Below are 26,259 nucleotides of genomic sequence, written 5' to 3' on the forward strand. Positions count from 1 at the left end.
CACGTGTATGTTTTTTGAAGTACTTTTCACAATAGCAAAGAATGGAGTCAACCAAAGAGTTCATCCATGGATGTCTGGATAAAGAAAAGGTGGTGTATATATACACAATGGAATACAATTCAGCCACAGAAACAAATGAGATATGATCATTTGGCAATTGGCCCTAATATTAAGCAATATGGCTGGAACTGAAGGTCATTATTTTAAGTGAAATAAGCCAAGCACACGACGAAAAATATCACATGGTCTCCTTATAGGTGGGAGCTACAACGCTGGTCACATAGAGGTAGAGAGTGGAAAGATAAATAAAGAGACTGGGAAGGGTAAGGGAGGTGGTGAGGGGGGCGATGAACAGAAATGAGTTAAAGCTTACAAACATACAGTAAGAGAGAAGAAATAAATTCAATGCTTGATAGCAGAGCAGGGTAACTCCACTTAACAAAAATGTATCATACTTGAGCAACGGTCATCCTAGATACCCTGACTTGGTCACTGTGCATTATAGCCATGTAACAAAATTTCACATGCGCTACACCTATTCGGACAAATAAAAAATAAAGTAAATGCACTTTCAACTTACGATACGTTCAACTGAATGGTGGGTTTGTCAGTACGTGACCCCGTTGTACATTGAGGAGCATCCGTCCAGGAGCCCACTTTCCCTACTGACGTCCTTGGGCATGGGAAGACCAAGTCCTCCCAGAAAGGCCTCTGAGAGAACAGACCACTGCTTGAAGACATGGCCTTCACCTAACGTAGGGTGCAACTTCAGGGCTTTCAGACAAACTGCTCGGAGAAAGAGGCATTGAAGAAGGTCGTCAAGATAGAGAGAAATGCAACACCCCCACTTCAATTTCACCTGAACCACCGGCAGGATACTCATGACACCCTGTGGGATCTGAAGGGCAAGGGGACCTTGAGTGTGAATTCCCTGCCCAGCAATTTAAAGAAGTGTTTGTCACACATCATCCTCCGTTCTGAGTCCCCCAAATCTCCTAGAGTGGCAGCAATCAAAATTGATTTGGGGAATTTCATCCACAGATTAAATTTGCTGGTTCCCACTATGGAAGCTCCGTGGCTTTGTCTCGCCACCAGTGAGGGGACCTGAGGGCTTGAGGTATGACGCGTAAAGGACAAAAAGGCATTTGATCAGCAGGCACAACTAAATGGTTTAAAACTGAATGCGGGTGCAGTTCTAGCTCTGGGAGCCATCGAAAGCAGCGTGCGCCATTGAGTGTGATTTTAGGGAGGCTCCTGTCTTACGAGGTTACTGGCTCCTGTGCTCCATCATATGCACATAACGAGAGAATATATTCTCACTTGTTCTCTGTGGGTGCTGTGTCCATAGGTTAACATACCGACTGCCATAGGAAACCACCCCTAAAATTTTGTTCCAAGAGATCTCTTTCGCTGACCGGTCTGGCCTCTACTCGTGGTTTTCCCCAAGGCAACGCTCCGCCAGTATCTAACCTGCAGGTATTTTCTTGTTGCCACGTGTGGCCTCTCTTGGCAGGAGCGCTTCATGCCTGTGACGCCAGATGCTATTTCTCTGCGTGGCAGGTGGGAATCACTAAGGGAGAAGTGCTTCTGGGAAGAGCTTCTGGCGGAGGAGGCAGCCAGGTTCCACCTCTGGGGGATGTGATCTGTTTGCCATGAGCTCATCCTTCAAGCCTACTTTTCCCAGTCCATCTTGTTGCATAATCAACCCTGTATGTAACTCTTGGGAATACTGGGTGTGAGGACAAAATAAAAAAGTTACTTGTTAGTCTATTTTTGATTCAGAGTCTCTGTCACCCAGGCTAGAGTACAGTGGCATGATCACAGTTTATCGCAGCCTGAGGCAGGTGATCCTTCTGCCTCAGTCTTTCAGGTAGCTGAGACCGGAGGCATGTACCACAGTGGCTGGTTTTCTTTTTTGAATTTTTGTAGAAACAAGATCTCACTATGTTGCTCAGGGTGGTCTCGAACTCCTGGGCTCAAGAAATCCTCCCGCCTTGGCCTCTCAAAGTGCTGGGATTACGGGCGTGGGCCACTGTGCCCAGCAAAAATGATCTTTAAAACTGGGCTTCCTTATACTGATTCCTGCATTCCCTATTAAGAGAATTAAAAAAAAAAAAAATCACTGATTCTGGGCTGGGGAACAGTAATCAACATGTCTGATTGTCCCCCAGGTGGTTCTAATATACTCAGTTCAGAGCCCATGCTCCATGCTCTGTCGGACATCGTCGTACTAGACGATTCAAATATTTAGGAGATTAAGGCCAGGCAAGGTGGCTCACGCCCGTAATCTAGACACTGTGTGATCTGAGGTGGGAGGATCACTTGAGGCCAGGAATTTGAGACCAGCCTGGGCAACTTAGAGAGACCTCCAGCTCTACAAACAATTTTTTAAAATGAAGCAGTGCCTGCAGTCCCAGCTACTTGGGAGGCTGAGACAGGAGAATCACTCGAGCCCAGGAGTCTGAGGTTATAGTGAGCCATGACCATGCCACCGCACTCCAGCTTGGGTGACAAGGCAAGACTGTCTCTTAAGGAGATTGAAATATATTTTGCTATTTTTGCTAATGTGAAAAACAATGAATGGGCTTGTGTTCCCCTCCCAGCATCTGCTGCTAATAACCGGGTGGGATGCAGACATGATGACAGAATCCGGGTTAGTCGACCTGGACCCGGAGCTGGGAAATGTGATCGTGCTTTGGACTGCCAATCTCAGCACTGCTCAGCAAGCTCTTAAGCAGCTACATGATTTCAAACACACACTCCCAGACAGACATACATAAAATTGGGCTTCTTTGACCCAGGTGAAGATAAAATCGATCGTGTCACATTGCGCTGTCGAGCAAAAATATGAAAATTCAGATAGTTATTCCAGAGTTCCACCCACCTGCTTTCTCCCATTCTGAAATTCATTTTGGTGGTTCTTCTTGAGACTCAGAACTGTCTTACATTGCTTTGTATCTTCCACAATGCTAAGCACATAGGACATCCTCAAAAACACAATAATTAATTCCATGAGAAGCTGTGGAGCTTGATTACTGATGAGGTTGATTTGGAGACAGTTTCTTGGGTTTGAATCTGCCATTTACTAGATATGTGACTCTGGATAACACTTCTGGGTCCTAGTTTCTTCACTGGTAAAATGAAGAATTATAATAATATATGCCTCATAGGATTGTATGGGCGACAGAGTGAGATCCTGTCTCTAAAAAAAGAAATGAAAAATATTACAGAGATTAAGATGTACGACCTGGCACGGTAGCCCAAGCCTGTAATCCCAGCACTTTGGGAGATCAAGGTGAGGGGATTTCCTTAGCCCACGGGTTCAAAAACAGCCTGGGCAACTTGGCAAGACCTCACTTCTACAATAAATCGAAAAATTAGCCAGGCGTGGTAGTGCTTGCCTGTAGTTCCGGCTACTTGGAAGGCTGAGGCGGAAGGATCACCTGAGCCCAGCAGGTGGATGCTGGGGTGGCCATGAGTGTGCCACTGCACTCCAGGCTAGGGGAGTGAGACTCCAACTCAAAAAAAAATATATCTTCCTAATGTGAAAAGAAATTAATGAGCTTGTGCTCTCTTTCCACGATCTGCTGCTAACCACTAGCTAGATCCAAGGGAGGAACGAACGAGTTAATCCATATAAAATACATAGACACAGGGCCCGGTACAGAGTAAGTGTGAAATGTGGTGGCCATGATTATTGTGATGATGGTATTATGGTGTTGATAGCCAAAACCATGTTGTAGCACCACCATGTGCTGGCCCTGGCCCCTCACAGCAGTCAGGGTCTGTGGATGTGCACTGTGCTCTATTCTAAAATGGAAGAAATGCTCAATCCATTCCTAAGGATATTTTCTACCATCTACATTTTGTATTACTTAAAGAAACGTATTTACAAGTCAGCAGCCCATTTAAAATCCATCCATGGAGGCAAAGCAAAATTCTTCTGCACATACCTACGTATCCTTCAAGTTAGAACCTATCAGTGCAGCCAAAGGTTTTGGTGATTGTTTTCTGCTGCTTCTGGATGTTAACACACACAGTGGAACAAGGCGATTTCTTTCAAAAAAGCATACTTTTTCCGTCATGCTTCCACCTTGAGTAGGAAGGTGTGTTCACTTTGGCTCTGGGTGCAAACAGAAGAGGAAAGAGGCTATTTTCTTTCTCCCCCATTTTAGAACTGGGTTCGCATGTGGGGGCGAATCACCTCATCGGAGCCCAGACTTTGACACAGAGGGATCTGATGTCTAAAGCAGTCACCAGACCTGTAAATATGGATCACTGAAACACACTTATGTGTTTCACAGCTTACGTGGACATTTAGGAAGTCACGTTTTTCATTTTGCTATTCTTGCAACTTTTCTGCGGGTTTGAGTGTTTCAGAATAAAAGTTGGGAAGAGGGATAAGATTAAAAACAAGAAAACAAGATATGTAGGCAGTAATAGGGACTACTGCTTCCTTATCTGACTTTTAAGCAACCAAGATTTTCCAAAAATGTAGAAAGTGCAGAATTCTTGCCAAATGACAGCAAGGAGTCAGAGAAGTTCAAAATATTCCTAAGGCCGTCACATTTGTCAGGTTGCCCATCAATAGGCTATTATTGTTCCTGGCACAGAAGACACAAAATGATGACTGCACAGCTGAAAATAAAGCTCTGTTCTCTGGAAACCCACAGCACAATAAGCAGAGCCCCCTGCTTGTCCATATCTGTGCTCTCTGACCCTCCCCTCTGTGCTTGGGCCAAGGCATGATGGGATTTTCCAGCGTCGAACTCAGAGAAGCAGTCCTTCTCTGGAGGAGAAGAAACTGGGAGATGTGAGAATCAGAAGCTTGTTTTCTGTCTGTGGAGAAACTGCTCTAAGAGAATAAAGTCCATTGCAGAGAACAAAAATAAGAAGGCTCGGAGCACTGCGTGCTAGAACCAACTACCGTGCAGAGGTCAGGAGGATGAGGAAGGACTGGCACAAGCTAATGTCACAATCACAATTCAATCCGAGAAACGAACGTTTTCAGGACTCTATTTTGGATGAGATCATCTCTACCCATCCCTCGCCTCATGGTTATATATAACATCTTAAAACTAAAGACTCCCAGACGTTTCTATCTAGCCCTGAGCTTTCTCCTGAACTAACTCCGATGTGACAGCTCCACTGGGATGTCTATAGGCATCTTAAATTTAAAATGTTCTCCCTCTAAAGAATTTGTTCCTAGAACCTTCTACATTTCAGTTAGTGGCAACTTCTCCCTTCCAGGTACTCAAAGTTTAGTCTTTTTTTTTTTTTTAAGAGTCGGGGTCTGGAGTGGCACATTCAAGCCTCACCACACTCTTGACCTCCTTGGGCTCCCATGATCCTGCTGACTCAGCCTTCTGGAGTGGTTGGGACTACAGATAAGCGCTACCATGCCCAGCTACTGTTTGGATTTTTTTGTGGAGATGAGATCTCGCTCTGCTGCCTAGGCTAGTCTTGAACTCCTCTGGGTTCAAGCAGTCCTCTTGCCTGGTTTCCCAAAGTGCTGGGATTACAGGAATGAGCCACCATGCCCAGCTTTGGAGTCATTTTTGATGCCTCTCTTCTCATGTGCTAAAACCAGAATCAGGAAATGACTCAACTTCTCAAGATGTGCAGGCTCTTGTCACCAATCCTACTCACCCTACCAGGTCCAAGCACGTCATTTTTGGTCTGGATTATTGTACAGTCTCCTAGTTTGTCGCTCTGCTTCTCTTGCTGTCCTAACCACACAACAGTCAGTGAATGGCTTCTCCTCTCACAAGTCAGATCACGTGACTCCTCTACTTTGGACCCATCTAACACAGAGCAGAAATCTTTACTAGGCACTGCAGCTTCACTCCCCTACTCAAGCCTTCCCCTCCTCTCCCTCTCTCTGCCCAGCTCAACATCCCCCACCCCTATCTGCCCCAGCCATAGTCCCTTTGCGGGTAGTTCTCAGACTAGGCTAGCACATCCCCACACTTCCACCTAGGGGTCCTAGAACTTGCTGTTGCTTCTGCCACAAACACACATCTGCCAGACATTAGCACAGCCAGCTCCCTCACTTCCTTCAGGCATCTGACCCTATTTCACTTCAGTGAGGTCTTGCCTGACCATTCTGCCTAAAACTGCACCTTTCCTCTGTTTTCCCTATAATACATATCACCAGTTAATACATTAATTTTTAATTATTTTAATTTTTTTAGAGACATCTTGCTCTGTCACCCAGGCTGGAATGCAGTGATGCAATCACAGCTCACTGCAGCCTCAAACCCCTGGGCTCAAGTGATCCTCCCACCTTAGCCTTCCAAATAGGTAGGATTAAGGCATGCACCACCATGTCTGGCTAATGTTTTTTAAAAAGTTTTCTGAAGAGGTGAGGTTGTGCTTTGTTGTCCAGGCTGGTCTCTAACTCCTGGCATCAAGCAATCTTCCTGCCTCAGCCTCCCTAAGTGCTGGGATTATGGCGTTGAGCCACTGTGCCCAGCCATGTTAACACATTTATGTCTCCCTCCCACTAGAATATATACTCCACGAGAATAGGTGTTTTGCTTAGTTCATTACTTGTCTCGGTGCCTAGAATCATGCCTATCACATGGCAGGTATATATAAAATGTTTGCTGAATGAATCATTCAGAATCCTTCCAATACATTTCCTCTCTGTCCAAGCTAGATCGAATGGGTCCACATACTGGTGTTAAACAGGTCATCTTAAACTTTTCACGTCACACGCTTAGTAAATGTTATCAGATTATATAATGCTTTTTTCCTACATATTCTTGTCACTGGCCATTTAATTCCTGAACCAGCTACGGTTTTAATTTAAAGCTACAATTTAACTTTTTCAGCAATTTAGAAAAAGCTCAGTTCTCCTTTGCTACTATACTGTACTATTATAATATTGTGACTATGGTGACTTGTTAATTTTTATTCAACTGACTTATTAATATTTGAAAGTCATGAAACATTCATTTCCCCCCTGAAACTACAGCCCCTATTCTCAAATGAAATCACAAATCAAGAGCAGAGAAATGCAGGATTCCAGTCCAGACCCCAATTAGGAACAAATTCTCTTGGCTTTGAATTATCTAAGCTTGTCACTTCTATTTCTCCTCTCTGCTATTCCAATTTTAACAATCTCAAGACTTTTTCTAGCACCAGACAATTGGAAGATAAGAAAACATGTACATATCAAATCAGTTTGTCTACTTGGTCAAAACGGGGATGAGGAAGTAATCCAAGTTCATCTGTCTGTCATCCTGGGTCTCTATTCTTAAGGCCCCTGATAACTGTTAAGATCTCTCTGTAAAAATGGCCAGTTAATACAGACTAATTTCCAAGAGGAAACATCTCAAAGCCTTGATTATTAGAAGTCACCTTTCTTCTTTCTTTGATGCCACTACTCCTGATTTTTCAGCAGTCTGCCTCATTACAAAATGTCCCAGTGTTTTAGGGGACCCACATAAATTTTTATTTGCCCTTAGGCAGTATCAACTTTCAAAAAACTAAGAATAAACTTACAAAAGAGAACCAACCCTCATGCCATTTTCTAGTTTTTATTTTTATTTCTACTTGGCATTGATGGGACTTTAAATGTCACCATAGACTCCTTTAACTTCTACCTATTGACTTAACCTCTTGACATTTAGAATCCACTGCTAAGACTAGATGTCAAAGAAAAACTTAAAATATTTCCAGGGAGCAAGTATTCTGAAAATTGTAACTTTTTAAAAAAGTATATGTCAATCCCATTTCTGAGAGTATACCACAAGAACAGGGTTCTCAACAAGGTATTTCCGCACCCATGTTCACAGCAGTATTATTCACACTAGCCAAAAGGCAGAAGCAACCCAAATACCCATTGACAAATGAATAAACAAAATGTGGTGTAGTACACACAATGAAAAACCATGCCATCTTACAAAAAGGAAAACCCGCTGGGCTCAGTGGCTCAGCCTGTAATCCTGTGCTTTGGGAGGTTGAGGTGAGCGGATTGCCTGAGCCTGAGGGTTCGAGACCCGCCTGGGCAACTTGGCGAGACCTCATCTCTACAATAAAATAAAATAAAATAAAATAAAAAACAGCAACAAAAAAACAAAACAAAAAGGAAAACCTGTCACATGCTACAAAATGGATAAACCTGGAGGACACAATGATATAGTAAAGACAAATACTGCACGATTCCATTTATATGAGCAATCGAAAGTATCAGAGAGGGCATCACAGAAATAGAAAGCAGAGTGCTGTGGTTACCAGGGGCTGGGGGGAAGGAAGAAAGGACAGCCACTTAATGGGTATACAGAGTTTAGTTCTGCAAGATAAGAAAATTCTGGAGATCTGTTTTATAGCAGTGTAAATATGCTCAACTCTACTCAACTGTACACTTAAAAATGGTTATGATGGTAAATTATGTGATGTGTTTTTTTACCACACACATATACAAAACATTAGCATCATTTTGCATTTAGTTCTTTGATGGAGATACTTGATCCTGATGCTTATGATGTCTACGCAGCATTTATGCCCTGTAGTTTCCTTTTAAACCACACACACAAACCTCTCACAAACTTAGCCTTTATTAAATATTTCAAGTCTGAGCATCCCACATTATAGTTTGTTAGTGAGAAATGATCACGTATACACTAAAAACAAATTGGCTATTCTGTCTCCCGTCTTATTTCTGTGATTATCTGGTTGATGCTTGTCTTCCTACTATGCAGACAGTAAGCTCCAGGGTCTGATTTTGTTCACCATTGTACTTCCAGCCTAGCATAGTGCCTGAAAAATAGCATAAAAATATTTTTTAGATGAATGAATACAGTGACACTTAGAGGTGTCACACCCAGGTCTATAATAACCAAGTTCAAGTGTAAAAAGAGATATACCATAAAGGAGGCAGAATCAACTTCCAAAAAACTAATTTTAATCAAAACAAAAACTGTTGATCATTAACAAGTTTATAAAACAGTGATTTAGTTACATAAATAAATTGATATCAGTGTATCAAATCTTAATGACTTTCAACTTCATGAGCATGTTTACATGGGTGATGAAGTACAACCTTTTTTTTTTCTTTTTACCTATTATAATAAATAAAATGGAGTGCATGAAATAGTTTTTCTAAACAAAAATACCTACAAACATACCTCTAAGCATGTTCTCTAATGAAGGGAACAAGAGACACTGGACAACTTTTGCACCAAAACATAAAAATTGCTTTAAAAAGCACAAGGTTACAGAACCATCAGCTGAAGTAAAGACACTATACTGTAACCAAAGTTGGTATTTAATAATATAATGAACAGTTTGGTAGTTAGATCTCCAGTTTGGTTATTTTAAAGCATTAAGACAAGGCAAGATAGAAGGCTGCTTTTGTTTGAGTAATTCTAGAGAAAATAAAATATATTTAAAAAAAAAGAAAACTGAAAAGTAGAACAGTCATACCTACACAACTTTCTGTCCTGCACAAAGTCAAAATACCTATGCAGAATAGATATATAATATATATAATGTTATTTGTGCACAAAGGTTAGCTTATTATTAGCTCACTGCAAAGGCGTAATGTATCATATGTCAATTGTTTTGGAAAACATTTTGCGTTTTGTGTCAAAAGGATATTTCTTTTAAGTTTCCTAGGCTAGGAGGCACGAACCCCAATTCCGGCGTACTGTATATTCTTAATGCTAAGGCTTGCTGCTCTGGCTGTGTATTTTGTTGACCCTCTTTATTCTAGTGCCTGTTACAAGCATGTGTGGTGTAGTGGTTGCTGTTGGTGTGTGTCTGTGTGTATACATATATATATGTATACATAAGTTGTATAAATATATATACATATATAATTTCTCCCAATAGATCTCAGTCCAACCATGCAATCCAAAAGGTGGCTCTGCATAGATGCCCAGCATGAAGTTCACCGCCTGAGCCAACCCTGAAGCAAGGCGTACTTTTAGTCCTTCTGATAGGTTTTCTCTCAGTTTTTTGTTTTTGTTTAAAACCAAGCTACTGCAGCTTCAAGTATTTTGCATTACATAGAATATTTTTATAAATTAGTTAATGTTATATTTTCAATATTCAGACATATACTATAATATATATACAGTACAATAAATGCTCTCATTCTTTTTTTTTAATTTTTTGGATAAATCCCTGAGAATGTATGTTGACAGTCGCTAAGTTTCCACATGCACAAGCATCGTGTGCCATGCTTCTGGACGAACAGCACTGCAAAGCCACATGGGTCAGCCTTTTCACTATTAGTATTTCGTTTTGTTGGTTTGTTTAAATATGCTGAAAATGTAAAGATGAGTTACAAAGGAGTAAAGCTGAATCCATTCGAGGTACTTATCACAGGATGGAGGTGTTTTGTTTGGTTTTTAAAGCCATTTCAATTATTTTTTTTTTGAGGCTGTGAACGTATACAGAAAACAGGAGAGCTATGTGGACTTTTGCCACTTGACAACATATACTCAGTGTAAACCAAACCTTTTTAACCTCTCTCTCATACAAAACAAAACAAAATTAAAAATAAAATAAAAGGAAAGAAAGAAATAGGGAAAAAATTAAAAACACACAAACTTTCACAACATGACAATTTAGTCTGCAAACGCAATATAACTATACACATATAATACCGGTGTGGCTCTGTTCTTTAAGTTAAAAAGGGTACAAAGGCAGGCTCAAGTAAAAACAAACCATCCCTCCCAACCCCACCCCCCGCCCCATTCATACAAGTTCTATCAACCAAACCTCTCCCGAACCAACATCATCAGTTTCTTTTTGCCTTTGTAGATTTGTTTCAGGTTGTCGATAAACTGTGTAAACTGGATGTGTCCGTCATGAGCCATTAAGAAGGTCTCTCGGGCCTTGCTGAGGAACTCTATAAACTCACTATAGTGCCGAGGACTAATGTGTGTGAGTCGTGAGTGCGTTGTGTTGATGTAGGCCCCGATCGTGGCATCCAAGAGTTGCCTCAAAGGGGCTTTGTCCAGTGACATGAGCTTACCAGAGTTCCTCCTTCCATGAAGTCCCACCATGCCAGGAGTGGTCAGAGTGCATCTGCGCAAAATGTCTGACAGTACCGTTGCACACTTGACACTCTTGACCACCAGAGGTATTATAGCTGCAAGCTCATTTTTGCCAAGGGAATGGCTAAGCGCACAGGCCCACAAAACGTCATTAATGGCAGGGTGTGTGTCCTGATTGTAGCTCAGGTTGAGATGGGTCATGGCCAAGGTGGCCAGCTTGTAAGCCCTCATGGGGTACCCGCGGTGTTCCATGTACCGTGCTATGGTAAAGAGCTGTGTGTAGCTCATGCCAGTTGTAGCAGCATCGAGAACAATTTGGTACGCCGTCTCAAAAGCTATGTGATCCTTTTCACAGAGGGTTAGCGCAGAGAGGGCACAGTTCTGTGGATCCTTCATGGCACACTGCAGTGCTAGTGTCCGGGCGCTGCTGGCCAGCTTCTCCTGCTGATGGCAGTCCAGGTGGAGGCGGACGATGGTGCTGTTGGACATCACGGTAGTTGCAACTATACTTGTGGCTTCGGTGGGAGTGAAGAGCGTAAACCAGCTCTGCATGATGCTGTCCAGGGCATAAACACCTGTAGAGAACACAACAGGCCCTATTACCAACAAGGAGGTTGGCCAGAAGTCTTGCCTTATTTGCCTTCAGATCAATGCTTATATTGTTAGACACCACAGGACACAAGCTAGGCCAGAAAATCCTGCAAGGTAATGTGCCTGGGAGCAATTTTTTAGAATAAGGTCATTATGGATTGTTATTCAGTGAAATGCCTGAAAGGAATATGAACTTCCTATAATAAGGAAGTAATCCTCTTGGTAGCTGATGTTTGTACTGTGCTGCTTGCCATTTCAGACAATGGCTTTTTGCTAATGAGTTCTAGTTCACTGGGTTCGCATGTCAGTTACCCACTACAGAATTCGAGGCAGGAAAACTGCAAACCTCACAAAACAGGGACTTTACATGGTATATTTGTATGGAAGGCAAAAGCAATATAAGGGAAAGTAAAAAACAAGCAAAAAAAACTGTAAAACATATACTGAAACTGGATAAGTGGCCCACAAAAGAAAAAAGTCAATAGAAACAGATCTCCAGATGACTCAAGTGTTGGAAATGTCTGACCATGTCTTTAAAATAACCACTTCGATACACAGGCCCCAAAATCCTCATCTATAGGAAAATTCTAAAAGAGAATGATCTGAAAAGAAGGTACTAAACCAGAGACAAATTAGGTATATCCCCTGGGGAAGGGGGAAGAGAAGTTGTGTGGCAGATCTTATACTAATATTATCATTGTATTACTACACTGAAGCATGTCTTCAATAATCGAAACACAATCTTTATATTAAGACCAAGTTTCCTCTTTCCAAAATAACAAACTATTATCCATTAGTAAAAGAAAAATAACACGAGGGATTATTTTACTGTATCTGCTATGTCAACTGTATCTGCTATGCCATATCTGAACACTGAGATGCCAGTGTTTTCTCAGCAAGGGGTATGTATCCTTTCCTGATGCAGATAGGGAAAAAGAAAGTTTATTTTCAGCAGCTACCATTTGTTTCCATTGGCATTCTTGTGGGAAGGTGCAGTTTCCTTTAGCACCTGCTGCTGCAAGGGAAACAGTAGGCTGAAGGGCCTCCCAGCTGCAGCTCTGGGCACCCAGGGGACCATCTCAAAGCGCCTACCACTGCGCCCCCAGCTGGAAGGTGCCCTGAACCACATTCCGTGTTCATCATTTCCTGTTGGACCCCATGATATATGTCCTTAATGATGAAGAAAAAACAGTGCAACTAGGGAACTCTATATGGACTGAACGGTTTCTTCACTGACTTATCCCATTTGAAACAAGAGGTTGGAGCTCTACAAATGCGACCATTTGGAAGAGCAACCCAAGTATATAATACATGGGTGGGGGGTGGCATGGGGGAGAGGGGAGCCCCTGTAGGTTACTATTAATAGGAGGAGCAGGAGCCTTGGAGAAGCCAAGGTAAAAGTCTGAACATGAATATGTTCTTGCATCTGTAAGTGACAAGTTAAATCCAACCATGAGACACCTAGGAAAGCTTCTCCAGACTTTACCTACCGACTTCAGTAGCACATGTCACCAGCCACCTCACCATCTCTCGCCGTCGCCAATTTAAAGTTGACAGCGTCATTCGCATAACCTATAAAGGCAGGACAACAACATGTTTTGGAAAACGATTCTAAGTGAATGGGGGGAAACGACAATTCGTTCCAAGGGATAAACTCCTAGGCAACTCTACCACCAGGAGGACAAATGAAAAGCACCACTTCAAGCACAGTTCTACACACGAATTTGGATTTGTCCGTGGCTCCTGCAGGTGGCCTTGCCACAGCCTGCCAGGCCAGAGGCCCCTGTTCTCCTCCTGGTGGGGCTGCTGACCAGACGCAACATCCCGGGCAAGCCACTCAATCTCTCCTCATCTGCAAAATCAAAAGGCTGGGCTGGAGCATTCAACACGGCCCAGGTCCTTTTCTCCTTCCCAGCTTTAACGTTCTATAGCTCAACTGCTGAGGCTTCTGTGAATTCATTCCAACCAGGAGCTCTCAGTGGGCAAAAAGGTATCTTAAAATAATCGTTTTAAGTTGTTCCTTCAATCTCTAGCTGCTCTTTTCTGGTGACTGTGAAGATAAGCTCAGGTTTAAGGGGGGAAAAATCATCTTTGGTATCATTCGTGGTCTGATTTTGTTTTTCATTCTCAAATAAGAAGTCCTCAAATCAACTTATCCACTTCTTCCTACTTCCCCCACTCTTTATGATTCAAAACATCCAGGGATGTCATATTCCTAAAGACTCTGTAAGATTCTTTTTTAGTTATCGAAAGAATGAGGCCAAGAGTAAGCGCTCACGAATCTGTCATTTATTAAGAATTCCAAATAACCAGAAAGCTCATGGTAATGGTTCTTTCTGCATCATACCTTTAAGATGAGGCAAATGGTAACAAAAATTAGCTCAATAGAAAAAAACAACCTCTAAACTGTCATCGTATAACTTAAAAGCAAACTTCTATACCCTCTGCTGTATGGTACTCTCAGTTACAGTGGTAGGTGCAGTTTCTTGTGATCCAATTCTTTAAACCTTATTAATCACTGTTAAGGGAGAATCCATAACTAAAAACCTATAGGTTCTTTCTCTAATCAGAGCATTCTACTCCCCATATCTTATGTAATTAAGATAAAACAATTTCTTTCACTGCTTTTTACTGGGAAAAATAGCAAATGTTAATAGAGGATCCATGAGAAAAGTAGAAGCAAACATTTTAGTTTCTAGTTTATGCAGTCATCTGGTTCAGAGACAATAAGGAAGAAAACAACTACTTGCATGACTAACTCAAAATGTTCTTGGCGTTACATCCTGCTGAAATCTACAACTGGACTCTGGCCCAACTATCCCTCCTTTACCTTTTTTTCTCAGTTACAAAAAGAGAGCTAGAATTGCCCATCTATTATGAAAATGCAAACATCAATAGAAATTACTCTTCCTCTCTCAAAATGTAGACCTAACAACTGAATCTTTATTATATTAAATACACATCAGCTTTATGTAAGTCTCTTGATAGCAATAATTCTCCATTCACTCAAAGGAGAAACCGTGATATTAAAGCTGTAATTAAGAAAATGATTTTAACTGAAAGACACAAATAAAGATTCTACATAAACAGTCCCTGCACCTCACATCGCAGTCTGGTTCAGTCAGGAGTGACCACAGCTCTGAAATACAGTGCTCTCCTGAAGTCTAACAGCTTGTGCTCCAAAGAGTCATTTACTTGCACTAAAAAATGCAATCAAACAAAAACAACCCTAAGCGGCATCTTTATTTAGTAGTCTTCAATGCCCCAGGAAAGACTACCAGTCATGTACCTGCAGGCCCAGCTCCAGAGACACTTTCAAAAGAGTGATGTCTGGCAAACTGTCCATGAGAGTTGCTATTTTAAATGCATCCTGGGCAAGCTTGAAGATGTGTGATGAGGAGTGAATGTTTTTCTGGATGGATTCTAATACTGTTTCCAGCCTCCGAACATCGCCTGCAATGAACAAGGGAAAACCAAACCAAACCAAATCAAATCAAAGCAAAGCAAACAAAAACAGAAACCATAGAAACACACACACACACACACACACACACACACACACACACACACACACACACACACAGAGGAAGAAAAGGAAACAAAACATAAAGCACAAGTTAATTTACCTAACATGTTCACAGATGGCACAGATGTTACAACTAAGGCTCCTAGTTACTGCAACGTCTATGAATCTCGGCTTCACGAAAAAGATGCACCGAGACACACCCTCAATGACTCACAGCACATATGAACCAGAACCAACAAGAGATAGCAAATGGCTCTCCTAGTTCCTACTTATATATTTTTGGTGAGTATTTCAGGAAGAAAAAAACATGTAACTTAACTTTTTAATCTGCTTCTGAATCTCAACCATTTATATTTTCTTGACATAGAAACCAACCTGAACTCTGCTGGCAGCAAGTTACTGATGTAGGTAACTGAGGAAAATGCCAGGCTCAAATGCTTAGCACCTATTTTGCCTCATATGCTAACATCTAAAGAAAAAGATCCCTTACAACCCATCTGACATTAATACCACTACTGAGAATCTGATAGAAAGTAACATCCTTAAAAAAAAAGGCAAACCAATAAAACAATTCCGAGGCCCCAGGACAACGCAGTACCTTTGGCTGCAGTCAGCATGGTAGACGCCAGCTCACACTGCTGGGATTCAATGTGGCTTAGAGTGAACCAACGAGGGTAGCGGTTGGGAACAACTGACGCAATGTGGTGTGGGCGGGTGAGGTCTCCTGTTGGAGCAGTAGATTCCAATACTAGTAACCTATAATGAGAAGGCAAGAAAGGCCTCTAGTTATTCGCTGTCCATTACACCTCGACCACAAGGACTGGCTAGCAGGAGTCAGAGGAGTGGGCAGATGCTGGGAGAAACTGTTCAGCTCTCTTGTTCAGGAGGAGCTGGCATGGCTTCACTCTGCTCTCTGGATGCCAAGGTTTTTGGATTACTAGTTGCTTGTTGATAATAGTTAATTGCTCACCATTCAAACCTTGTTAATTGCTCATAACCCAAACCTAAGGGATTTTCTTTCTTAGAATCATTCAGAAAACTGTAATATTCAGGGAAACTAAGATAGGTAACACTAAAAACCCTGAAACACAAGTCTTGAGGTGTACCTACTATTTTTGAATCTCACCACTGATTAAAAAATAAAAATCAACAGAAGATGATAGTGGAATGGGTATTTAAGACTGAGATTACACAGTCAGGGAGCAGAGGATAACTGAGATGAATAAGCTTAAACCATTAAAACAAAAAATAAAGCCAGGCTCGGTGGCTCAGCCTGTAATCCCAGCACTTTGGGAGGCTGAGGTGAGTGGATTGCATGAGCCTGCGGGTTCGAGACCCGCCTGGGCAACTTGGCGAGACCTCATCTCTACAATAAATCAAAAAATTAGCCGGGCGTGGTAGCGCGCGCCTGTGGTTCCGGCTACTTGGAAGGCTGAGGCAGAAGGATCGCCAGAGCCCAGCAGGCTGAAGCTGCGGTGGCCGGGAGCAGCCACTGCACTCCAGTCTGGGTAACAGGGTGAGACTCCAACTCAAAAAAAATAAATAAATAAAAAATAAGAAGGGAAGTAAAACAAAGGGACCTCCTTTCCACACACTCATAGTTTCTGCAGTTAGTTCCTTAAGACTTCAGGAATTCGAAGCTGAATATGTACTATCAGCCTATCAGAGAAGACAAATGCAACCAATTCAAGTGTCTATCTGTCTTTGGGCAGTTTTTCATAAATTCAGTGTGATTTCTGATTTCAATCAATCTATTTCTGATTAAGAATGCTGACAAATAAAAAGCAATTCTTAAAAACAAAGCACATGCTTAGTAACTGCTTCTAAATATAAGCATCAAACAGATAAGCAGAGTAGCTACAACTAAAATAATTTCTTTATAATCATTACAACACTGGTTTTCGCTCAAGTACAACAGTGTTAGGACCTATCTGTCAACTAAGAGCCAGACACCAAGAGGTTATTAGCAAGGTCGGGAGTAAAGCTGGTCTTGAGTCCCCACCCCCTCCAAGAGCAGTCACTGTTATGGTAAGCCAAATGTTTGCTTTTTCCTTTTATTTAGGGACAAAGAGACAGCACTAGAGAAGGTGGCAAGGTAGGCAGTTAAAGTAGTAAGAATTTTGGCAGAGTTGCTATTTAGCTTGTTTAAAAACTCAGTATGTCCTTGTATCTCCAGGCAAATCTTGCCAGAGTTGCTATAGAGGAAACTAGTCAGCATCCCTGGGAAGATGAGAAAACGAGGGCTAAAGGTGCCCTTCCTCGGCCTCCCCTTCCAGAAGGACCAACAAGCAAGCAAAATACATCACTCTGTTCCTCCTATTCTGGCTGGCTTGAAATGCTTTGACTGGGTCATCGTGGCAGAGAAAATAAAGGTGGTAAACAATTCCCCTGTACCTGGCTAAGATTCCCAGGAAGAAACTGCCTTGGCAGCAACCAAAGATGAATATAAAGGAGATTCTGAGTTAGAGAAGCAAGGCTTCCCGCCTGGCACATACCCTTACGTAAGTCAGAACCACACAGAAACCTTATGCTATTTTACCCTTAAACTTTACCAGTGGAAGTAGCAACAGCATCTGGTAGCATCATAACATTAACATCCTTCCCTTTGAAACAAGAGTAGCTTCCTAGGATTTGAGGAACTATATAGCTGAGCATATGTCCTCATGAGACAGCTTCCAAAAATGGGAACAGGAACCTACATATTATAAAATTGTGTTTTAAAACACAAACCCACTGGTATAAAGCAATTTGGTGGACTTTTGCTTATGTCAGTTATGATTTATTTTTGAAACTTTAGAAATAGACAAAAAAGCACTTATGTGTTCTCTAATAGGTTAGTAAGAATCTACGTTGCTCAGGAAACATGTCTGATTCTAGGATGTCAACCTTTAAACACAAGACATACAGGTGTACACAGAGACAAACACCACACACTCTCATCACTGCATAAAAAAAGAGGCTTCCTGATAGACAAATGCGACACTCAACACTTTCAGAACAGAGTAACTCTAGCGACACTGGTAATTTATAGCCAAGGATTTGTTTCTGAATCTACTTCACTGATTATAGCTTTAATGAAAAGCTTCTTATGGGATCAAATTATTCATTAGTACACTCAAGCTTTTAGGTCTATACATGGCTTGGCTTTAGGTGACTACATGGGAGTCAAATCTACACTTTCTATTAGAAACATACAGGGGTTTTATTAATTTTTGTGAAGAAAGAAGATGGAAAAAAAGCTTACATTTATGATTGAAAAACAAAATCTTGAGCTCATTAAAAAGTATTCATGTTTAACAAATTTATGATAAAAGTAATTATTTGGTGAATGAACCTTAAAGAGGGATGTGCAAATAAAAAGGTGAGTGGCAGCAAATCACAAATTCTCACTGTGATGCCTGAAGAGAAGGAGCTGATGAGGACGGGCACAGGCTGAACTGAGGCTAGCACGTCCTAGAGAATCCCAGTGGGGATTCCTTCACCACCAGATCCATAATCCCTTCTCTCAGCTTCCAGGTGATCCCAAGTGTGTCTTGGTGACACTGTGAGTAGCCTTCCTGCACTACTGATGGAATGTGGAATTACAGCAGGTATGAAGGTTTCCTTCAATTACTGTATTCAGTCAAGTATATTTATTATTTACCACTGTTTCAACAATCCAATTTTTCCAAAACAATTAATTATTTAGGAGGGTTTCGACTGCTGCTGTCTAATGTTCAACTTGGCCTGAATTGTGCTTCAAGAAAAACTAGGAAAAAGCCATGATGAGTTTGAGTCTGATGGCAGTCAAGGATGCAACTTTTCTCATACTTTAAAACAAAAGCAAAACAAGCCAACAAACAAATCACCTCCACAACAATCCAGGAAGCATAAATCAGCAGTTTCTTTAGCTGTTCTGCTGCCTATAAGAAACATGAATGAATCAGAGGTCAGTTAACAGTCATGCTTCCCAGGGGGATGTGGATAGCCTTTGTCCACCTGGGCTGTGAATACGTACCGCATTGCTCTCAGTGCAATTTTGTATGCCAACTCAGCATCATGAGGTAGGAGAGAGGTGAAGAGATACTTGGCAAATGTGTGCATTGGAACACTCTCCCGATGGATGATTTCGCCCAAACCACTATATGGTCCGGCTGTGGAAAGAGAGCAAACATATTTTACATTCCTCAAAACTAAACTAACACTTCTGGTAAAATATATTTTTAAAATTTCATGGGAAGTTATAACATAAACAAGCTAAACTAGTTAATAACTTAATCTAAGTGACCTAGAAGAAATACAATTCTTAGCCAAAAAAGATTCTAGACCAGGCGCAATGGCTCACATCTGCAATCCCAGCACTTTGGGAGGCCGAGGTGAGGAATGCTTGAGTCCAGGAGTTCAAGACCAGCCTAAGAAGACCTCGTCTCCACAAAAAATTTAAAATATTAGTTGGGTGTGGTGGTGTACACCTGTAGTCCTAGTTACTCAGGAGGTTGAGGTGAGAGGATCTCATGAACCCAGGAGGTCAATGCTACAGTGAGCTGTGATCATGCCAATGCATTCCAGCCTGGGTGACAGAGTGAGATCTTAACTTAAAAAAAAAGATTCTGCCGGGTTCAGTGGCTCAGCCTGTAATCCCGCGCCTTTGGGAGGTTGAGGTGAGTGGAAGGCCGTGGGTTCAAGACCCGCCTGGGCAGCAAGACCTCATCTCTACAATAAATCAAAAAATAAGCCAGGTGTGGTAGTGCATGCCTGTAATTCTGGCTACTTGGAAGGCTGAGGCGGAAGGATCGCCGGAGCTCAGCAGGTGGAGGCTGTGGTGGCCGGGAGCGGCCACTGCACTCCAGTCTGGGTGACAGAGTGAGACTCCAACTCAAAAAAAAAAAAAAAAGATTCTATAATACAGGGTATACTATCCAATACAGGCTTCACTTCATGAACAATTTCCCACCTGCCCCACAGTTAAAATAAAAACCACAGAACTAAGGGGCAGAGCAGATACACGTGCGTCAGAGAAAGGAAAACTCTAGAACATAAAACTTCACTGAATTTGAGAAACATCCTCTCTCAGTGTATGACATGTGAGCATCCTGATTGGCAAATGCATAGATGACTCTACAGCTTAACTATGGAAACTGCCCCTGGACCCAAGTAGTTATGGGGGTACAGACATGCCCGGTTTCCAGAAAAGGTTGCTCTGCCTCACAGGTGAGAAGTATGGGAGGATTCTGAACCTTGACTCTCTAACTCTATGCACTGATGCTTCTAACAAGCAGAAAGAGCTATTAATTCCCAGAGTGATTATAAATGAAAAGAATAGTTACCCATTTGATACCACAGACAAAAGAAAAACATTAAAGTAACTGAAAATCTGCTACTCTTTGGGCTCCAGAAAGCCAATTTTAAAAGAAAATTACATTTAAGCTGTCAAAATTCATTTCTTAGTAAATTCTGACAGGCATGGTGGCACAGCTGACTTCCCCTGTGTGTTCTCTGAATGCTGCTCTGAGAAAGGCAATACAGACTTTTAAAATAAATTCTGAAAGGAAACCACAGTGGTTAGTTCAACCACTTTGCACTTAGGTACTTTGAGGTTTAGTTACTATAAATTGTTTAATAAATTAGTTTCTATGTCACCTTTGGGTAACAGCTGTTTCATGACTTCTAGAATTATGAATCATGACACTACTGCTCAGAGGACATACTATATTTGTTTTCCATGAGAAAAATCAGTGTGGTAAAAGTGTGGAATGCAAGAAATGCAGTTCAGTAGAAATGGTAAGAGAAGTTCCTGAACTGGGTACTGGGGAGGAAGAAGAAAACATTCTGGATCATTTTAATGGAGGCTATTTTTTGTCTGTATTTTTAAATTATTCATTATTTAAGTACTTTTAAAAATCATATTAACAACTTATTTTTCACACCTAGACAAACTAAAATCCAATCTTTCTAATTTTACCAAATCCATTAATCTTGTTCTTTAAGACATTTAAACATGTTTTAGTGATTCAATATTCTTCAAAAATTCATACAGTATTATACTTGCAGCTTTCCTTCATACAGCAAGGCTACACTGTTTAAGTTACTAACTGTTATAGACTAGATGTGTCCTCAAATTTCACATGTTGAAGACCAAACCCCAATGTGACTGTATCTGGAGACAGGGCCTTCATGAAAGTTAAATGAGGCCAAAAGGGTGGGGCCCGTATCCAACAGGATCAGTGTTCTTGTGAGAACAGATACCAAGGAGCTTGTTCTCTCTGTACCATGTGAGGACAGAGGGAAAAGGTGGCTGTCTTCAAGTCAAGAAGGGGCCCTGACTAGCAGCCCAAGTGGCTGGCACCATGTCTTGGACTTCCAGCCTCTAGAACTGTAAGCAATAAGTTTTTGTGTTTAAGCCACTCCATCTGTACTATTTTGTCTAAAGCAGCCTGAGTTGTCTAAGGCACTAACTCTGTTTTACTTAAGGACTAACTATAGCAAATTTGTAGATTATCCATACTCTTCATTTCTCCTCCATTTTCTTTCAGTGTTTTCTTTTAAGCCACTGCATTACCTTTTTTGTACTATTCAGGGAAAGCCAGTATGCATAATCAACACTTTGCTACAGCAACACCCCAACAAGCAAAACATTTAGTCAGAAATCACAGAATTATTTGGGGATAAATAATTAGTGTAATCCCTGAACTCCAGTGTACTGCCATAATCAAAAACTGATATTTGGCATTATGTTTCCCTGGAGGTGCTTTTCCAAAATGCCAAATGATCCATCCAATACTGTAGCCAGGAGAGACTAATACTCAGCAACAATACTGGGTTACTGCTTCCTCTTTTCAGGTATCTGCACCTGCTAATTTGCCCCTGAAATTTTCAGAGTGTAAGTGATTGAAGAACTTGGAAACCTAAGGAGTCAACTCCATCATGGAGCTCTTAATCTTGCAGAATTTATAGAAATGGTTCCTTGGCTTTTCTACCTTGGACTGCTTCCTGTTCCGCACCCACCTACCCTTCATGGGCCTTGCAGGGTCAGGAAAAGAGAATATGTAGAGATGAGTCAAAAGTGCTCCCCAGGCATTGTTCTCATTAAAATGTTTGGAAGGCACGATAGACTAATCAAAGACTAAGACAAAGTTCAAAAATACTCATGAATAATGAGAATAATGAACATGGAGGCACATTAGAATCACCCATTATTAACTTTGAAAACTACACATTCTCTTCCTAAACTCTAGTGTAATGAAGATCAAAAGTTGGTAAAACCAGTGAAAAACAGCATGAAAAAAATGTTTGTGGCTAATGATACTGCTTATATTTTTTAAAAATTGTATGGAAGAAAACTAACATAAAAAGTAGTTAAAGAATCAGGATCATTCTTCAAATTTGTCAAGATGGGCTTTTTATCTTTAGAGGGGGGAAAAAAAAACTTCAGGAGGGTGCTTCAAAAAATTATCAGAAATTTTTACCAAAAAGAAGCATGCTATTAATGTTTACTTAAGAGAATGTCTCGTTAAAATAAAATTCTAAAACATATACATGTGTGATATATTTGGCAAAAATACTTTCTTTCAAGTAGATCTTTCTCTTTGGACATATAAAAGAGGGTTTGAAATGCTATTTCCTTTAAATCCCTTCCCCGTATATAGCAGTTCTGAATATAAGATGAAGATACCACACTTTATGAGCCTATGAATCACAGAGAATCCCATGACAATAACACACATGTATTTGAGAGATAGAAGTAATTTTATCAATTAGACACTATCTGAATTTGATTAGGCTACTATACTAATTATATAGACCCTTTTTGAGAAAAAAAAATGAAAAACAATGCCAGTCAAAATATATTAGGCCCTTTAAATCTTGACTTGATAAAAATAAGAAAATTAGACTTTGCCTTAGAGAGTCTATGAAACTTTCTCCTTGATGGATCTACGCCTAATGAAACCTCTGAGATAACTTGTCAGTGAAGTGGAAATCTACTTGGGCAGCCTTCAGTCTTCTGTGCACACGACCGACATACTCAAAACCCAGATGTCATGTAACAGCCAATACTTCAGAGTAATGCCAACCAATTTCTACTTTACTATTTAGTTGATCAAGCAAACAGGAGCTTGGCTACCAGTAATAATTAACTAAATATCAAAATTGCATTTATTGCAGGAACAAAACAGCCTAAATAAAATTTGTCCTTTTCAAAGTTTTGTGGCATTAAATGGGGCTGATTTCTAATAGGCTATTCTATATGAACACTTAAATTAAATGATACAAACCTAAACATTTGTATTTTCATATTCAATGACACTATTTTTGGACAATAAACATGCCTTTGACACTCCATGACTGTATCAATCAGGATAACTACCATATTAAATGCATTCAGGCAGTAGTCTTAACGTAAGAAAGATTAGCACCTAAATCAAATTGGCTAAATAAGTGGAAAACTTCTGTATCAAGCTACCTTCTAATAGGAAGACTGCTTGCTTGCGAAAGATTTTCACCAGTGTGTCATCCAATTCAATTTCCTGAAGCTTAGAAATGAGCTGCTCCTCGTTCCGGCATACTTTCTCTTGTGTGTACAGCCCGTCAGGCATGATGCGCTGCTGTCCCAGCCCTATCAGAGCCACTTCCACTGCCAGCGTTAAATAGGATTCCCCTTCTTCTAAGAACTTGTGTGCAGGTACATGCTGGTATTCCAGAGACTTGCACTGTCCCATATTCTCTGTAAAATGCCACAAGAGAAATCAGAGTTCAGAAACTACTTGTGCAGGTTATGATAGGTACAAATATTTACACTACCCAGTACTAGCAGAAGAATTATTGACTAAACACTGGGAAAATCAGAAAACATGTTTCTCAGGCTAAGCTGTATAGCTTTCTAAAATCTTTTTCAAAAAGACCATGAATTACTTATTGTATATGTTTTGGGGAATTAATATTGCAGACAATTTTCCCACTGAAAATGAATCACCAACAAAAACCATCAATCTAAGAAGCTAGAGTATTTAAGAGTAAAGAAAAAGTTAATTACACAATAGTAAAATTATATGATGACTGCAACAGTTAGCAATTCTTTAATCTTGGTACTTAAAAAGTTTCCACACTTTTATTACAATGTTGAAAATTAAAATGAAAACAGTAGGGAACATAACACATGTAACTCAATTTCAAGGTCCTTTTTGTTATCCAAGAGTCATCTGTTATCACAAGAGGAATGACTGGCTGGGCATTCTCTTATCTCTGTAAAGGTGCTTCTATTAGAATTGCCTGAGTCCACGAGTTTGAGACCCGCCTGGGCAACTTGGGGAGACCTCATCTCTACAATAAATCAAAGCGAGTTGGGCGTGGTAGCGCGCGCCTGTAGTTCCAGCTACTTGGAAGGCTGAGGTGGAAGGATCCCGAAGCCCAGCAGGTTGAGGCCGCAGCACTGCACTCCAGTTTGGGTGACAGAGTGAGACTCCAACACACACATACACACACACACACACACACAAGAAATTATAACAAGCTTCAACAATCAAACTTTAAGGGAAGTGCATTCACTCATACCTTTCACCATTCTGACCGAGTATAGGTCACCCATAATGCACGGGGGCAACTACCACAGGGGAATTTACGAAGGGGAAAGATCTGAGCTCTCCAAGCCATCTGATCAACCAAAGGACCAGTCTTACTCTTTTCCTTACCTCCACCCATTGCCCTGGTGGCAGTCTTTTGAGGGATGATTCTTAAGATTCAAGGGGCCTAAGACTAATCTCAAAATACCATTTTAAAGGAATGTGTGATGTAAATATCTTAAATAGCATTTAATATTCCTCTATTTTTTTGAGTTGGAGTCTCACTCCGTCACCCGGGCTGACGTGCAGTGGCACTCTTACAGACACTGCAGCCTCAACCTGCTGGGCTTGGGTAATCCTTTTGCCTCAGCCTTCCAAGTAGTTGGAACTACAGGTATGTGCCACCACACTCAGCTCATTTTTCTTGATTTATTGTAGAGATGAGATCTCGCCATGTTGTCCAGGTTGGTCTTGAACTCGTGGGCTCAGGCAATCCTCTCACCTCGGCCTCCCAAAGTGCTGGGATTATAGGCATGAGCCACGGAGCCCGGCCTAATATTCCTCCGAAAGTAAACTAAAACATTTAAGTGACAGGTCACTTTCAATCAAAGACAAGTTTAAAAGATATCTAAAGTAAATTTTCTAGTTCTACATGCTGTGATGCACATCCTTATTTGATATATTTATGCCAGAAAAACAGTCAGAAACGCAGATAAATTCTTAGGTGCAGAATCACTGGTTAGAAGAGAATAAATATTTTTAAGGTTCCTGACACACACTGCCAAGTGTCAACTGCCTTTTCCTGGTTTGCAGCAGTCTGCTGAAAGGCAGGACAGTGCCCTTGTCCTTGCTCTCTTACAGACCATAAGTGTAGTTAACCACATGGACCCATACAGTACACTTTAAGAAAAACAATGATTCACACCACTCAGGATTAGAAAAACAGACAGATGTCAACGATGTTACCTGTAAAATCGGAGAACCCAGGGAAGTTCTCATCATCAATGTGGCAGGCTTCCATGAGGCTACTGAAGAGGGTGCCCACAGGGTCCAGGGGATGTCCAACCCAGCCCTCTAGATTAGTGATCGAGGTTATGCTTTTATGGGGTAGCTCTGTGTAAGAAAAGGGAAGTGAGAGATAGGGAGAAGGGAGATAAAGGGAGAGAGTCGGGAGACATTACCACTGAATAGCCGCACCCTGACAAACTAGTACTGAACTCAGTTGGAGAGTGCCCTTCAAGTAAGAAACCAATCAAAAGGTACCATAATCCCCAAATTGTGAACTATTTTTAGTTCTAAAGGTTCATCTGTAAATCAACATAAATAGTACGCAGTTCCCAGGACAGATTTCAAATACCTATTTATTTACGTGCTCAGGGTACTGAGTCAATATTACCACTTACACTATACACTATTAAATCACATTGTATGGGCAAAAATGAATTCCAAATTTTCATCTGAGATGCTAGACACAACTCTTCCTACTTCCCATGGAAGGGGACTAGAAAGGACTAAGAAGTCCCACTGGAATTATCAATTGGTAACTCTACAACTATATTAAGATGCCTCTCGAAGTCAGTGTTCACTGGGTCAT

The 26,259-nt window shown here is 41.1% G+C and overlaps 1 protein-coding gene across 1 annotated transcript in view; it reads right to left on the bottom strand.

Annotated features, from left to right (window-relative positions):
- Positions 1-8,889: 8,889 nt before the first annotated feature.
- The window catches only part of ZSWIM6 (zinc finger SWIM-type containing 6), a 74,825-nt gene continuing 57,455 nt past the window's right edge, over positions 8,890-26,259 (bottom strand). Inside the window, exons 8-14 of the mRNA XM_021706553.1 lie at positions 25,632-25,778; positions 23,570-23,830; positions 19,127-19,262; positions 15,728-15,885; positions 14,893-15,056; positions 13,094-13,175; positions 8,890-11,587 (exon numbers count right to left, since the gene is read on the bottom strand). Coding sequence (XP_021562228.1) covers positions 10,725-11,587; positions 13,094-13,175; positions 14,893-15,056; positions 15,728-15,885; positions 19,127-19,262; positions 23,570-23,830; positions 25,632-25,778 — 1,811 coding nt within the window. The 3' untranslated portion in view covers positions 8,890-10,724. The remainder of the gene's footprint in view (positions 11,588-13,093; positions 13,176-14,892; positions 15,057-15,727; positions 15,886-19,126; positions 19,263-23,569; positions 23,831-25,631; positions 25,779-26,259) is intronic.

This window comes from Carlito syrichta, unplaced genomic scaffold (assembly GCF_000164805.1).
Source record: "Carlito syrichta isolate Samal-C Ts95f unplaced genomic scaffold, Tarsius_syrichta-2.0.1 Scaffold315767, whole genome shotgun sequence".
Lineage (NCBI taxonomy): Eukaryota > Metazoa > Chordata > Mammalia > Primates > Tarsiidae > Carlito > Carlito syrichta.